The sequence below is a fragment of the Eptatretus burgeri genome, chromosome 2 (assembly GCF_056783735.1).
Source record: "Eptatretus burgeri isolate ZD-2024b chromosome 2, Ebu_testis_v1, whole genome shotgun sequence".
In the NCBI taxonomy this organism is placed as follows: domain Eukaryota; kingdom Metazoa; phylum Chordata; class Myxini; order Myxiniformes; family Myxinidae; genus Eptatretus; species Eptatretus burgeri.
In genome coordinates, this window is record NC_140962.1 from 98,186,955 (window position 1) to 98,200,585 (window position 13,631).

The window sequence follows — 13,631 nt, forward strand, 5'->3', positions numbered from 1 at the left end:
CCCAACACACATCGACGTATGTAGACGTATTCCAATGACTTCTTCCGGTCGACAAAAAAGAAATAAATAAATGAACGTGTTTCTAGGTTACAACTGCCATATAAAGACGTGTTCCCAGCGGTTTTGGGAATTGGTATATAAAAATGCTGCTCATAAAAGGGGAACCCAACAGTGTTTTCGAGTTCCTTTTGAGTCGATGTCCATGTCAGCAGTAGCAGTATCAGTATCAGTATTAGTATTAGTATTAGTATTAGTAGTAGTTTGTTCATGTTGGCAGTAGTAGGTGAGTGTGAGGGGGAGGGTGTGGGTTATGATGGATCCTCCTTGCGTCCGCGTGTCCACGTGTAGGTTCATCGGCTGCCACTCAACGATTTAAATGGCTGCATCTCCACTATTGAAAGTAGACGCTTGCGCTCAACAATTGGATTTTTTTTACTCTCAACGACTTTTAAACGGTACCACTCAGCTATTTTCATTGTTTACAATGAACGATTTAAATTGCTTTCACTCGTCTTTGTTTTTTGATGCTGGGGTTTGGAAATTTGAAGCGTTTCTTCTGAACGTGTTAAACACTCAAACTCGACTATTTTAAATAGACGCTGCCGATGGACAATTGGAATCATAGCCAAGCTAGACATCGAAGTGTGAACATCCTCGTCATGCCCAAGAAAAGTTTGAAGAATGCTGCAAATAAGTGTCCTGGCCGTGGCCGTGGACGCTGACGCAAGGACGATCCATTATACCGACGTCTTTCAGCCTATGAGTAACTTAAAAGTAACGTCTGTCGATGTGTGGCAACGATCGCGCAACGTGCCAACAACGCGTTAATCATCGGTTAGAAATAAGTTTCGGGTACGCCAAACATTACCTTGGCGTGTCTCAACTTATGATTAACTTACAAGTAGCATGTGTTGACGTCTGTCAACGATCGCAGACCGTGCATACAACTTGTGGCCAGCGTAGCGGAACGTGTGAGTCATACGCCGGCATACGTTGTGAAATTTCAAGCATGAAAAAATTTGAGGACAACCGAAAAGTACAACGTATAAAGCCAACGTACAACGACGTATGGCAGTGTTTTTCAGCGTGCTCTCAATGTTATCAAAACTTACCCATAACGTATTCAACGTGTGCCAGCGTTTTAGAAAAAAAATTCAAAAATCGGCATACGTTGGCTAAAACGTCAAGGTGTGACCGGGCCTTTAGACACATTTTTCTTAGGTCGGCATATGCTGGCAAGATCGCCAAGGTGTGACTGCGATGTTGACACTTCCATTTCTATGGCAGTTATGATTCGAATCGTTGTGCGTCAGCCTTTTAATAGGCTACGTCACGACATCGTCGGCGATGCGTGCAACGCGCTATGCCTAAGTTAGACTATCGTTGGGCATCGGTTGTGTAGGCCGACAACAGGTTCAGCATTCGTTGGTATAAGTTATCTAACACAACGAAACGTTCTGTGTCCGTTACTAATGCGTTATACATAAGACCAAGTCGCTATGAATACGTCCGAATCTTCAAAAAAAACATCAAAATTTCAACGTAAGCCAGCGTTTTAGATACATTTTAATACGTTGCCATCGCTGGCTAAAACGTCAAGGTGTGACTGGGCCTTTAGCGTGGTTAAGAGAAAGAGCCAGATAAGTATTTATTCCACATAACCCTTCTAGCTGCAAGTGTGTCTCGATACTCCTCTGCAACTCCATTCTGTTTGAACCCTTATCCACTCCCACTCTACCCGTCAAACCTCTTCGGTGTCGGTGTACAATGCGGTTAGCTTTGTGGATGGAATAACAAGTGCTTGGCTGAGGAATGTACAAATAATTCCCATCACGAGTACTTATAACGCCCCTTGACCACATCCATACCAGGCAAGCCAAAGTCAAAGATATACCCAAACATGTAACTAAAAAAGTTATCACAACTATCCTGAGGCAGCATTCTCCTCAAGGTCCTTCGAGTTGTGCGCCAGCTTGCAATGTGTGGTGTGAATCCATGTCGCCCTTCCCTTACACTTCACAGCAGAGTGGGTAGTCAACAAAATCAGGAACGGCCCGCACCATCGTGCTTGTAGAGAGTTCTTTCTCTTATAAATTTTCACAGAGACCAAGTTCCCAGGCTTGAAATTGTGGTGATCAGTGGTGGCCGGCTCAGGTAAGGCTTGCTTCACCTGCGCATAGAAGCTCCTCACAGCACGATTCAAGGTGATACAAAAGGTCAATATTGTGTCATCTAGTTGTTGCACATTAATTTCTCTTACGGAGAGTGGAGGTGAGTGTAGTGTCCGCATGGGCCTTCCTATTAGAACTTCGTGCGGAGATAAACCAGTTTTCCGATTTGGGTTTGATGTCATGGTCATGAGAGCAATGGGCAGAGCATCTGGCCATTTCAACCCAGTCTTTTCACAAATCTTGGCCAACTTATTCTTTAGAAATCCATCTTGCCTTTCTACTGCCCCTGCAGACTGTGGATGGTAAGGGAAATCTAAATGCTGTTTGATTTGCAAAACCCTACACATTTATTTTACCACTTCGGCTGTAAAATGAGTTCCCTGATCGCGAGAGATCTTACAGGGTATCCCAAACCTACAGACAAAATCCTTCATCAGCAGTTTAACCACAGTAATGGCATCTGCTTTTCTGCAGGGGTAAGCCTTGACCCATTTCGTGAATAAATCCACGACGACCAAAACAAACTCGAATCCACAGCACTTTGGTAGTTGGATGAAATCAATCTGGATGTGAACAAAGGGTCCAAAGGGCCTCGGGTGACCGCCTAGGGCAACTTGTCTCCCCTTTTCCGGATTGTGTTCTTGGCAAATGCGACAAGACCAACAATATTGTTCTGCAATTGGACTAAAGCCTGGGGCAAACTACTGCTTCCCAATAGAGGCGCACATTCCCCCCTTCCTGGTATGCCCGACCCCATGCGCTAAGCGAACGAGCTAGGGTAGCAGAGCTTTGGGAGCCACCACTCGGCCATCAGGTGACCTCCATAGTTTTGAATCATCATCAAATTCACATCCAGCCATTATCCACAAACCTCTCTCTGCTGCACCAACAGCAGCTTGCAAAGTATTTACATCGTCAAGAGATGGCGTTGCCCCTGGCGTTAAGGTACATTGGGATACTGGTAGGGTATCCGGTGAAATAGCTGCGGCCTTGGCAGCTGCGTCTGCTCTGGCATTACCCCGTGAAACCTCATCAGCACCACCCGTGTGTGCGTCACATTTAACGACCACAATTTGGTGAGGCGAAAGTATGGCCTGTAATACATTACCAATCCATTTACCATTCTTCACCGGGGCACCAGATGACGTTATAAATCCTCTCTCGTGCCAGAGAGCGCCAAACTCGTGTACAACGCCAAATGCATAGCCCGAGTCAGTGTAAATTGTTACAATTTGGCCTCTGCCAAGCAGCATGCCCGAGTAAGAGCGAACACCTCGGCTTGCTGCGCAGAGCAGTTCACGGTCAATTTCCCACTTTCAATTACTTTGTGATCTAGCCCATTAGCAAAGACCCGTCTGGTGCCCAGGTAGATGACCCATCAACATACAGAATCACTTCGGAATTTTGGATTGGTGTGTTTCAGATCAGGATGTGGCAGACACGTGTGAACGACTACCTCCTCACAATCATGAGGATCACCATCCTGGCCTGTTGGAAGCAGAGTAGCCGGATTTAACAGCGGACATCTCCTGATCGTGATGTTCGTTGGAGCCGTGAGTGATAGCTCATATGTCGTTGCTCGTGAGGCGGACAGTTGCTGTGTCCTCGTCTTTAACAACACAGCTGTGACTGTGTGTGACACCATGAGGATTAGAATGTGCCCCGCGACGAGCGATTCCGTCGTCTGAACGACGTATGACATGGCCGCCATGGCTTTCAAGCAGGATGGGAAGCCTTGAGCCACTGGATCCAATTTGGTGCTGTAATACCCGATGGGCCATAATTTGTTCCCGTGTTTCTGGGCCAGCACTGATTGCACAAAAGCCTCCAGCCTCATCTGCATATAAATAAAAGGGTTTCTCGTAGTCTGGTAGGTGCAGAGCAGGAGCAGAGGACAGAGCTTGTTTAAGCATCACAAAAGCGGTATCAGCTTCTTGCGTCCAATTAAGCGTATTGGGTACGCTTCCAGAACCAATCTCCAGCAGGGGGCGAACTTGCGCTGCATAATCAGGTATCCACTGTTTGCAGTAACTGGTCGTCCCCAGAAACGATCTCATCTGTTTAGCGGTGGTTGGCTTTGGTAGCTTCAATATTGCGGATATTCGTTCTGGAGAGATACGTCTGGTGCCTTCGCTCAGGATGTGTCCCAAATATTTTACCTCCTGCTGGCAAAACTGCAATTTGGCCTTTGACGCTTTGTGTCCCTTTTCCGCGAGTGCCTTCAGCAGCGTCAGAGTATCCTGCTCGCACGCCTCCTTTGATGTTGAGCAGATCAATGTCATCGACATATTGGATTAATATGGATCCGTTTGGGAAAACGATGTAATCCAGCTCATTTTTCAACGCCCGAGAGAATAGTGTTCGACTTTCAGTGTAACCTTGGGGAAGCACCATCCAAGTATATTGCCTACCTTGAGAGGTGAACGCAAAAAGGAATTGTGACTCAGGGGCAATCGGTACACTAAAGAAAGCTGAACAAAGATCTACCACAGTAAAGTAGGGAGAGTTACTCGGAATACTAGTCAAGGTAGTCGTCGGGTTGGCAACGATGGGGTAGGCTGAGAGTACACCGTCGTTTACCCACCTTAGGTCCTGCACAAACCGCCACGTTTGCTTTCCTGGATTGCGCCCTGGTAGGATCGGAGTATTGCACTGGCCGACTGTGGGAATAATAGTCCCCTGTGGGCCAGGGTTCGGTGGCGACAAACGACCACTAGGTGGAGCAGTAGAGTCGTTTTCACCGAACACCCTGGAATTTAGGTCGTGACTTTCGGATAAGTCCGAAGATCACGGGTCCCTTAGCAGACCGTGGTCGCCAATACTTTGACGGCATGGGGTAGGGTCAATTGCCTGATTTCAATATACCTAAGTACCCACGTCGTCCAACTACCGGGGAAAACCACACCCTCGGCCGACTCTGTCTGGACCGAGTCGCAGGTACCGACTCGGTTCCGGCGTAACCGAGCAGAGTTACCAGAGCCGCGCCGGTCACAATGAACAATCCACGGCACGAACGGCCCTACCAATTCGCAACACGCACCATGCTAGGCCAATGAAGGAAAGCACAGAAAACGAGCTGGTACATTGAACACGGCGGGGTTTATTTTACTATAATAATCGGGGAGGGGAGCACACAGAGCAGAGTTATCACGAATAAAATGCAATGTACAATGAAAAGAAAACACTTAAACAGCTCAACTTAACAGACGGGGCCCACGGACACACACACACACACACACACACACACACACACACACACACAAACACACACACACACACACACACACACACACACACACACACACACACACACACACAATAAATGGACCCGTGGGTCTTTTATTCAGTCGCGCCGGGTACCTCCCCGCCTCGTGCGGTTTCACCGACTCAAACCCACGACCCAAAGTCCACGGCCCACGAATGGGACCTAGCCACACTCGCCACCAAGACCGCAGATGGTAATCGCCACGATCCTGCAGAACGCAATCGCCACGATCCTGCAGAACGCAATCGTCACTATCCTGCAGAACGCAATCGCCTCGATCCTGCAGAACGCAATCGCCACGATCCTGCAGAACGCAATCGCCTCGATCCTGCAGAACTCAATCGCCACGATCCTGCAGAACTCAATCGCCACGATCCTGTAGAACGCAATCGCCACGATCCTGTAGAACGCAATCTCCACGATCCTGCAGAACGCAATCGCCACGATCCTGCAGAACTCAATCGCCACGATCCTGCAGAACTCAATCGCCACGATTCTGCAGAACGCAATCGCCACGATCCTGTAGAACGCAATCGCCACGATCCTGTAGAACGCAATCGCCACTATCCTGCAGAACGCAATCGCCTCGATCCTGCAGAACTCAATCGCCACGATCCTGCAGAACTCAATCGCCACGATGCTGCAGAACGCAATCGCCACGATCCTGTAGAACGCAATCGCCACGATCCTGTAGAACGCAATCGCCACTATCCTGCAGAACGCAATCGCCTCGATCCTGCAGAACGCAATCGCCACGATCCTGCAGAACGCATTCGCCTCGATCCTGCAGAACTCAATCGCCACGATCCTGCAGAACTCAATCGCCATGATCCTGCAGAACGCAATCGCCACGATCTTGTAGAACACAATCGCCACGATCCTGAAGAATGCAATCGCCTCGATCCTGCAGAACGCAATCGCCTCGATCCTGCAGAATGCAATCGCCACGATCCTACAGAACGCAATCGCCACGATCCTGCAGAACGCAATCGCCACAATCCTTTTCTGCCCAACTCTGGTCCAGACAACCACTCTACTCCTCTTGAGGAGGGAGGGGCTTCTTCTCCCCGCCACTTGCCTCCTGATTGGAGGGTGGGTTGTCAGGCGACTCCTGGCGGCCTCCCGATTGGCTGGGTCGCGCATGTGGTGCTCGCCCTCTGCTCATCGGCTGGAGGAAACGCTCTCTGCTCCGCCTCGGAGCGGAGCTTCGACCCGAGGTGAAGGCGACGAAGGCTCTGCCCATGTCCTCAGCCAAAAACACGTGCGTAATGGCAACCGGGCCGAGTGCAGGATGGTGCGCTGTTGTTGTCGTTGTTGTAGTTGTTGTAGCTAAGGATGTAATAAACCGAGCTAAAAAAACTTCGTAGCGCACACACGAAATTCCCATTAGACAGAAGGAGGGATTCTAACTGTAAACACATACTTATCGAAATAACTAAGCTTAGGTACTGCTGTCTGTCTGTGTGCAATGGCTTCCAGATTCATAACAATATCACCTTCGACTTTGGAACCATAACAGGCAGCAATGAAGGTAGTTGCCTCAGATATCATCTTTTCCTCGTCTGCTTCCAGCTGACCAAGTAAGGTGGGATGATGTCCACCCATTAGTACCTTCAGTGCTGTGGCCTTTCCAATGCCAAACAAATATGACACAGTATCGCATCCGGTTAGAGTATGCACAGCAGGCAGATATTTGGCGATGCTTTTGTGTTTCAGTGCTGTTTGGCGAATGTCTACGTTCGCCCTCCCAGCACACATACTCTCCATGCTGACATCCACAGTCATCTTTTCCTCGAGGTAAAAATGAATCAACAGGACAAAGACATCTGTATCGTCGCAGACCACTTTGATGTGTGAGTCACCACTGACACCTGACACAATTCTAACTAAGTGATGGATGATGATGACATCTGCTTCTTCATGGTGTGTTTTCAGATCCTGTCTCTGGAGAGTGGAATTGTTCCATACTTGTACTGGTGTAGGATCTTTTCCGGTGATCACCAGTTTGGTCTGGTTGTCCACAATGTGGGTCATCAGATACTGACAGATCAAATTGATCAGTTGTACTTTGTTGTCGGCTACATTTAGGACCATTTTTTGCGCTGGAAGTGTTGTGTGTAAGTTGAGTTGATGTTTTCGACTTGAATCATGACCTGCGCGACTGGATATTGTCATTTGTTTTGTGCTGATTTTGATGTACATGTCGAAAATCAGGTATACGTCACAACACTCCAGGTGGTATTTATGGTTCCCATGAAGTTGATCACATAATCCTCAACTGTACCATTTGTGGGCCAATGTACAGTCCATAACATGGCGCATCCATCGATGATGACAGCATCTGGAACACCTTGGATTCGACTTGATTGCTCAACTTGGAGTTTCGTCTTCAGGATTGCTTTCGACTGAGCATGCATCGCACCGCTCTCATCAAACAAGGAGGCTGGGGCAGGGGACAGTTCGTAAGAGAGGACATCCTTGATATCAATATCCCTGTATTGTTGAAGACATATTGTTGCGAATTTGGAAGCTTACTGCACACAACAGCCAGGTCCTATAGATCAGCTATATCGGTAAGTATGTGTTTCTAGTTAGGGCCCCATCCTATGTTTAATGGGTGATTAATTGTACGTGCGCTGTGAGTTATTTTATAGTGAGGATTTTTACATTTTAAACTTCAACAACAACAACGCCCATCTTCGCTTCTTCACCATCGGCCTTTCCCCCGCGCATGCGTGTCAAGCACAGCCGTGGGCGGAGTCCAATGTGCCAGGCGGGATTTCTTTGGACGTTGGCGTCTTGGATTTCACTCCAAATACGGGCATGGTGCCCTTCTTAGCCAATCGAAGGGGTGCGAGCACGTCTGCCGCCTCTCGGCCAATGGGGAGCCAACACAACATATTGCTGCTCGACTTCCTGGTCGAGGGGTGGAGACATGAACACCACCCCCCCCCACACCCGACCAATCTCGAACGGCCGGGAGATTGTCCGACACGCCTGTCCAATGAGGAAGGGAATGACACGAGATGGATCCCTCCCACCTGTGAAGAAAAAGGGATCATTGTGTGAGGCGACCCGGGTGAGAGAGTCTTCCCGCCGTGAATCGCCTGCCTGCGAGCCGGAGGAGGATCGCTTGCCTGTCTGCCTTGCTGACTTGCTTTGACTGCCTCATTGTCTGTTTTGTCGGTGGAGCGTGCCAGCGCCCGATGCTACCCTCCGTACCTGGTACTTGGAGCGGCATCGTGTTGTGCGTTCGAGTCCCGCCGGGCCAGATCGTCGAGAACCGCACGAAGCGGAAGGGTCCAAGCCAGTCTCTTACCTCCAGCTCCCCTTCCTTCTGAGCTGGGGGTATCAATAAAGGCCGCGACCACCATTTCTTTTTGGGGGGCGTGTGTCTGTGTGCATGTGCCCGTCTTTTAAGTAGAAACGTTTAAGTGCCGTGTGTGTAAATTGCATTCCTTTTATTCGGTTAACTCTGCCTTCTTGCGTGCTCCCCTGCCCCATTATAAATAAATATCCCTTTTGTTAAATGTTCCAGCTCGTTTCTGTGTTTCTTTCATTGGCTTGGCACGGTGTGTATTGAGAGATAGCGAGGGTAAATTGTTCATTTGGTCCGACGGGCGTTGGTAATCTCCGCTCGGGTTACACACGGTTCGGGCTCGGTAACGGCTCGCTCTGCTCGAGGTCTGGCGAGGATGTGAATTCCCCGGTAGCTTTGTCCGCGTGGGTAATTAGGTATATTGAAGTTTGGAAATTGACCCTACTCCACACCGTCGAATTATTGGTGATTCATGGTCCAGTAAGGGACCCGTGCCTTTCGGACTTATCCAAAAGGCACGACCTCAATTCCGGTGTGTTCGGTGGAGCTGACTCTACTGCTCCCTCTAGCGGTCGTGCTCGCCACCGATACCCGGCCCCGTAACAATATGACTCGGGTGTAGATCAATTCGGTATCATATACTGGCCTTCCATCCAGCTTGATGCTCTTTTTAGTTGAAGTCATCAGGGTCACTTTCTTGGTTCGTGTCTTGTTGAAGCTTGCTGGCCATCCGGATTCAAATTCCGCCATCTGTTGTCGTCCAATCTTGAGAGAATCATCAACGTTTACCTTGTCTGTCGCATGAAACATAGTAGTAGATGTTATGATGATGATATGCTAGGTGGTCATATTTGAGCCATAATTGAATAATCAATAGTCAATAGTTGTATATTAATCAGCTGTCAGGATTCAAACCTTGCTTTAAAATGTTGCTTTAAATGTATCATGCTGTTTTCACTATGTCTTTGATAACCCTTTATGGCTCTGCAGCTGCACAACAGCATGTCCTTGGGAAAACTGTTTATGCTGATATCCCACACATTCCTGTTCTTAGTCATCACCAGAGTTTCGCCTTTGCTATCAGCAGGTGCCAGTGTAGGGGTGTAGGAGTCTTAGAAAGTTATTAGTTTGCAAGATGAACTGTTGGGTTGCGAATCTGAGGATTGACTGATTCAACTTCCCTGAGGGCCCCTAGGGAGGGGGGAAAGAAGCCCACTGCCGCATTTATTTCTTTATTTCTTTATCCCTTAGCACACACTTATAGTCCACACCCAGTTTTGCTTTTGTGTGATTATATATACAACTGTTTTGAAGTAAGAATCTCAATGTGGTCCGGGGGCACCTGACTGAAGGGCCTTTGGGCTGCATTCCGCATGCGTAGTGCCATCTTCTGAAATAAATCGTATCATTCGAGAACCCTCATTCGACTCTGTCATTACTCGGCCGGGTGAAGAGTCATAACAATTGGCGACGAGGATGGGGTGCGACTGATGCTGGTGGTGTGGACAGCGGGACTCCACTTGGTGTACAGCGATCGCAAGGGTTCAGCTAAAGGTACGTGGAAATTGCACGTATAGGGCACCTAAGACAGGGAGCCCTAGTTAGGTGAAAACTGTACACTTGGTGGGCAGTGCCCCGCTGGACGCAGCTCCAGGATCTGCTCGGATAAAGAACTGTAACGGTAAAACATATGAGGTGATTCAAATGCGGTTTGTTTGAAGGGCACAAAGAGGGCTGGCAGGCCGTATGTTAGAACCGGTAAGGGTCGAGGATAAAGGTATCCGTGTGAAATAAGGAGGGAACAGGTTGGAATCCTGTACCATAGAGAGGGAAGGTTAGAGGCCTTCATTGGGTTTGAGGCTATTAGGCGGCGGGTCGAAAGGGATCTCGGTCCCGGTGTAAAAGGAGAAATGATTTACAGCTATTAGGCGGCTGATTGAAAGGGATTTCGGTCCCGGTGTAAAAGGAGAAACGATTTACAGCTATTAGGCGGTTGGTAAGATAAGAACAAAAGATGGGGAATAACTCTGCAAAGAACATAGAGTTACCCAAAGGAACAACACTTAAAGTTATCGGTGAAAGTGGAAAACACTGGAGAGCGTTTGCAGCGTGGCTAACGGAGTCACAAAGTGAGACAGGACGTAAGCGATTCGATTCAGAGGGAATCTTGAACCAACGGGGAAAAAACACAAAGTTAATGAGCCAGGAGAAGGGCTGTTTGTAGAGTTACCTGTTTGGATGTATTTGTGAATACAATGTGGTGGGGAAGGTTGAGTTTTGTGTTCGACGTAAGTTGAGTGTTCCAACCTGGAACTTGTATGTGTGGAACAACTTGTATGTTTGTATGGAGATGATTGGTCGTCATCGTTAATGTGAAGACTTTGGACGAGGTGAATTGCGCACACCAAATCCGGAGGAAGGACGATGATGACCGATTCTGCACGTGTTGTTAATTCAGTGATGGGCAAATGTCATTTTGAGAGAGAGAGAGAGAGAGAGAGAGAGAGAGAGAGAGAGAGAGAGAGAGAGAGAGAGAGAGAGAGAGAGAGAGAGAGAGAGAGAGAGAGAGAGAGAGAGAGAGAGAGTGTGTGTGTGTGTGTGTGTGTGTGTGTGTGTGTGTGTGTGTGTGTGTGTGTGTGTGTGTGTGTGTGTGTGTGTGTGTGTGTGTGAACTCGATGGGGAATTGAATAATTAAAACCACTTCAGCAGACAGTTTGGGGATTATGTGTGAGAATTCCCTACAGTACTCGTGCTGTGGGATGTCAAATGGACCAACGTTCGGGTTTTCTCATGGTCCGATAAACTCTGTATGCTGTTTTGGCTTTGAACACTGTACGTGATAAATGGATGGTCTCCACGGAGCATCATTTTGATTTCAAATTCAAATTCAGTTCTGTTTCCACTTTGCATGTTTTGTAAGGCTGATCGACGTTACGGGTTCGTTTTAACGTCAGTTTCAATTCTGGTTTCATTGTTGGGGTCATTAAGCATGTTTTATACTTGATTTTCGTAAATCTGGGAAAAAAAACTTATTTTATGGGGTTTTGCGAGTCACGTGACGTGCCGTAGGATTTAACAGGCGCGACGAAAGCACGAAATCGTCCCGTCGAAGGACAGCTTATCGTGAGGGTTTACGAGATGGATTAGCACATTTTACAAGATGGGGACGCCCTTCTTAGGATTCTGTAAAAATTCCGATTTAAAACGAACGTATTTGAGATGTCGTCAAATATTTGTTACGTGAGTTTGATCGTAAAAACCAACGTGCTGATAAGACGTATTGCTCATGTGAGTGCGTGATGACGTAATCACGCATGGGCCCAGCGCGCTTTGTCAAACTTGAAAGTGCAATTAACACCCTGCTGTGAACGTGCCTGCTTGTCGGAGCAATGTACGAGAATTTCTCGAGGCGGCTGATTTTGAATATGGTGGACAAACTAGATTTTAAAGAGATAGCTTTGTGGTAAAATTAATTAATAAGGACATTGACGTTTCAAAGGATCGCTCGATTTTTTTGTTTCGAGGCGAGTGCACGCGCTATCGGAACATGGAAGCGACAATGCTTTGAAACAAGGCTGTAATATATATATATATATATATATATATATATATATATATATATATATATATCTATATATATATATATATATATATATATATATATATATATATATATATATATATATATATATGTATATATATATATATATATATATATATATATATATATATATATATATATATATATATATATATGTTTGTTCCGGTTGTTGTTGTTGTTGTTGATTGGGCTTCGTGACCGGAAGAGGAAAAGAGAAAAAAAAAAAAGAGAGACGCGGGAGAGACGCGGGACCGAGGGATTTAGGATAGATGGAAAGGGCGATTTAAATGCTTTGAACAAGGAACGGATTTTATTTAAAGTGGGTTTATCTTTTTAGCCGCGTCTTGCGTAGCGAACGCCGGCTCTCAGAGAGTTCCGCGTTCTTCTTCTTCTTCTTCTTCTTCTTCTTCTTCTTCTTCTTCTTCTTTTTCTTTTTCTTTTTCTTTTTCTTTTTCTTTTTCTTCTTCTTTTTCTTTTTTTTTTTCTTTTTCTTTTTCTTTTTCTTTTTCTTTTTTTTTTTCTTTTTCTTTTTCTTTTTCTTTTTCTTTTTCTTTTTCTTCTTCTTCTTTTTTCTTCTTTTTCTTTTTTCTTCTTTTTCTTTTTCTTTTTTCTTTTTCTTTTTCTTCTTCTTCTTCCAAAACCTTTAGGACGTGGCTCTTGGACACATTTGTCCTTGTTTACATGTCAGACATCCAAGGACGTTTGGTAGGCTACGCACTGATGAGGATAGCGGTGTTTTTGGGAAAAATTACGGGCGGAGCTCGTGCTGTTTGAACACGCAGCCATCGTGGGCCTTGACGAGGGAGCGTTTCGATTCTCTGCCTGTCGGGGTCGAGCTGTTTGTCTGGAAGCGGACAGAAAAGCATGTCTGTTGTATTTATATGAGCCTCTATCTGTCAGGATAAATTCATTGGATTTGGGAAGCATAAGCGGAATTAAAGGGATGTAGAGTAACGGTTGCTTAGCAACGACATCGATCTGGAAGGAATGGAATTGGCTTTGCACTGCACTCACTGTCTACTACGATGAAACAGGGCAGGATTATGAATACGTGGCCAAAGCACATAGAGATTACACCGTCAAACGCTCTCTGATGAAAACCAACCGATGGATCGGGAAGGAAGGAGCGGCGGTGGAGGTGAAACAAGCCGCCAGAGAGCGCAAACTAATGAAGCACAGAGAAGGACTAACACCGCACATCTCAATGGCAGTTAGTAACGGACATAGTGCAGGGGAGTTAGGAAGAATGGTGAACAGATTGAGATGCGCCCCAGA

The 13,631-nt window shown here is 46.8% G+C and overlaps 1 protein-coding gene across 1 annotated transcript; it reads left to right on the forward strand.

Annotated features, from left to right (window-relative positions):
• The first annotated feature begins 1,344 nt into the window (after window positions 1-1,344).
• On the forward strand, window positions 1,345-10,177 carry LOC147032654 (uncharacterized). The gene is made up of 2 exons (XM_085870447.1): window positions 1,345-7,289; window positions 7,372-10,177. The coding sequence occupies exon 1, from the start codon at window positions 5,494-5,496 to the stop codon at window positions 6,655-6,657; it is 1,164 nt and encodes a 387-aa protein (XP_085726573.1). The 5' UTR covers window positions 1,345-5,493; the 3' UTR covers window positions 6,658-7,289; window positions 7,372-10,177.
• The last annotated feature ends 3,454 nt before the right edge of the window (window positions 10,178-13,631 follow it).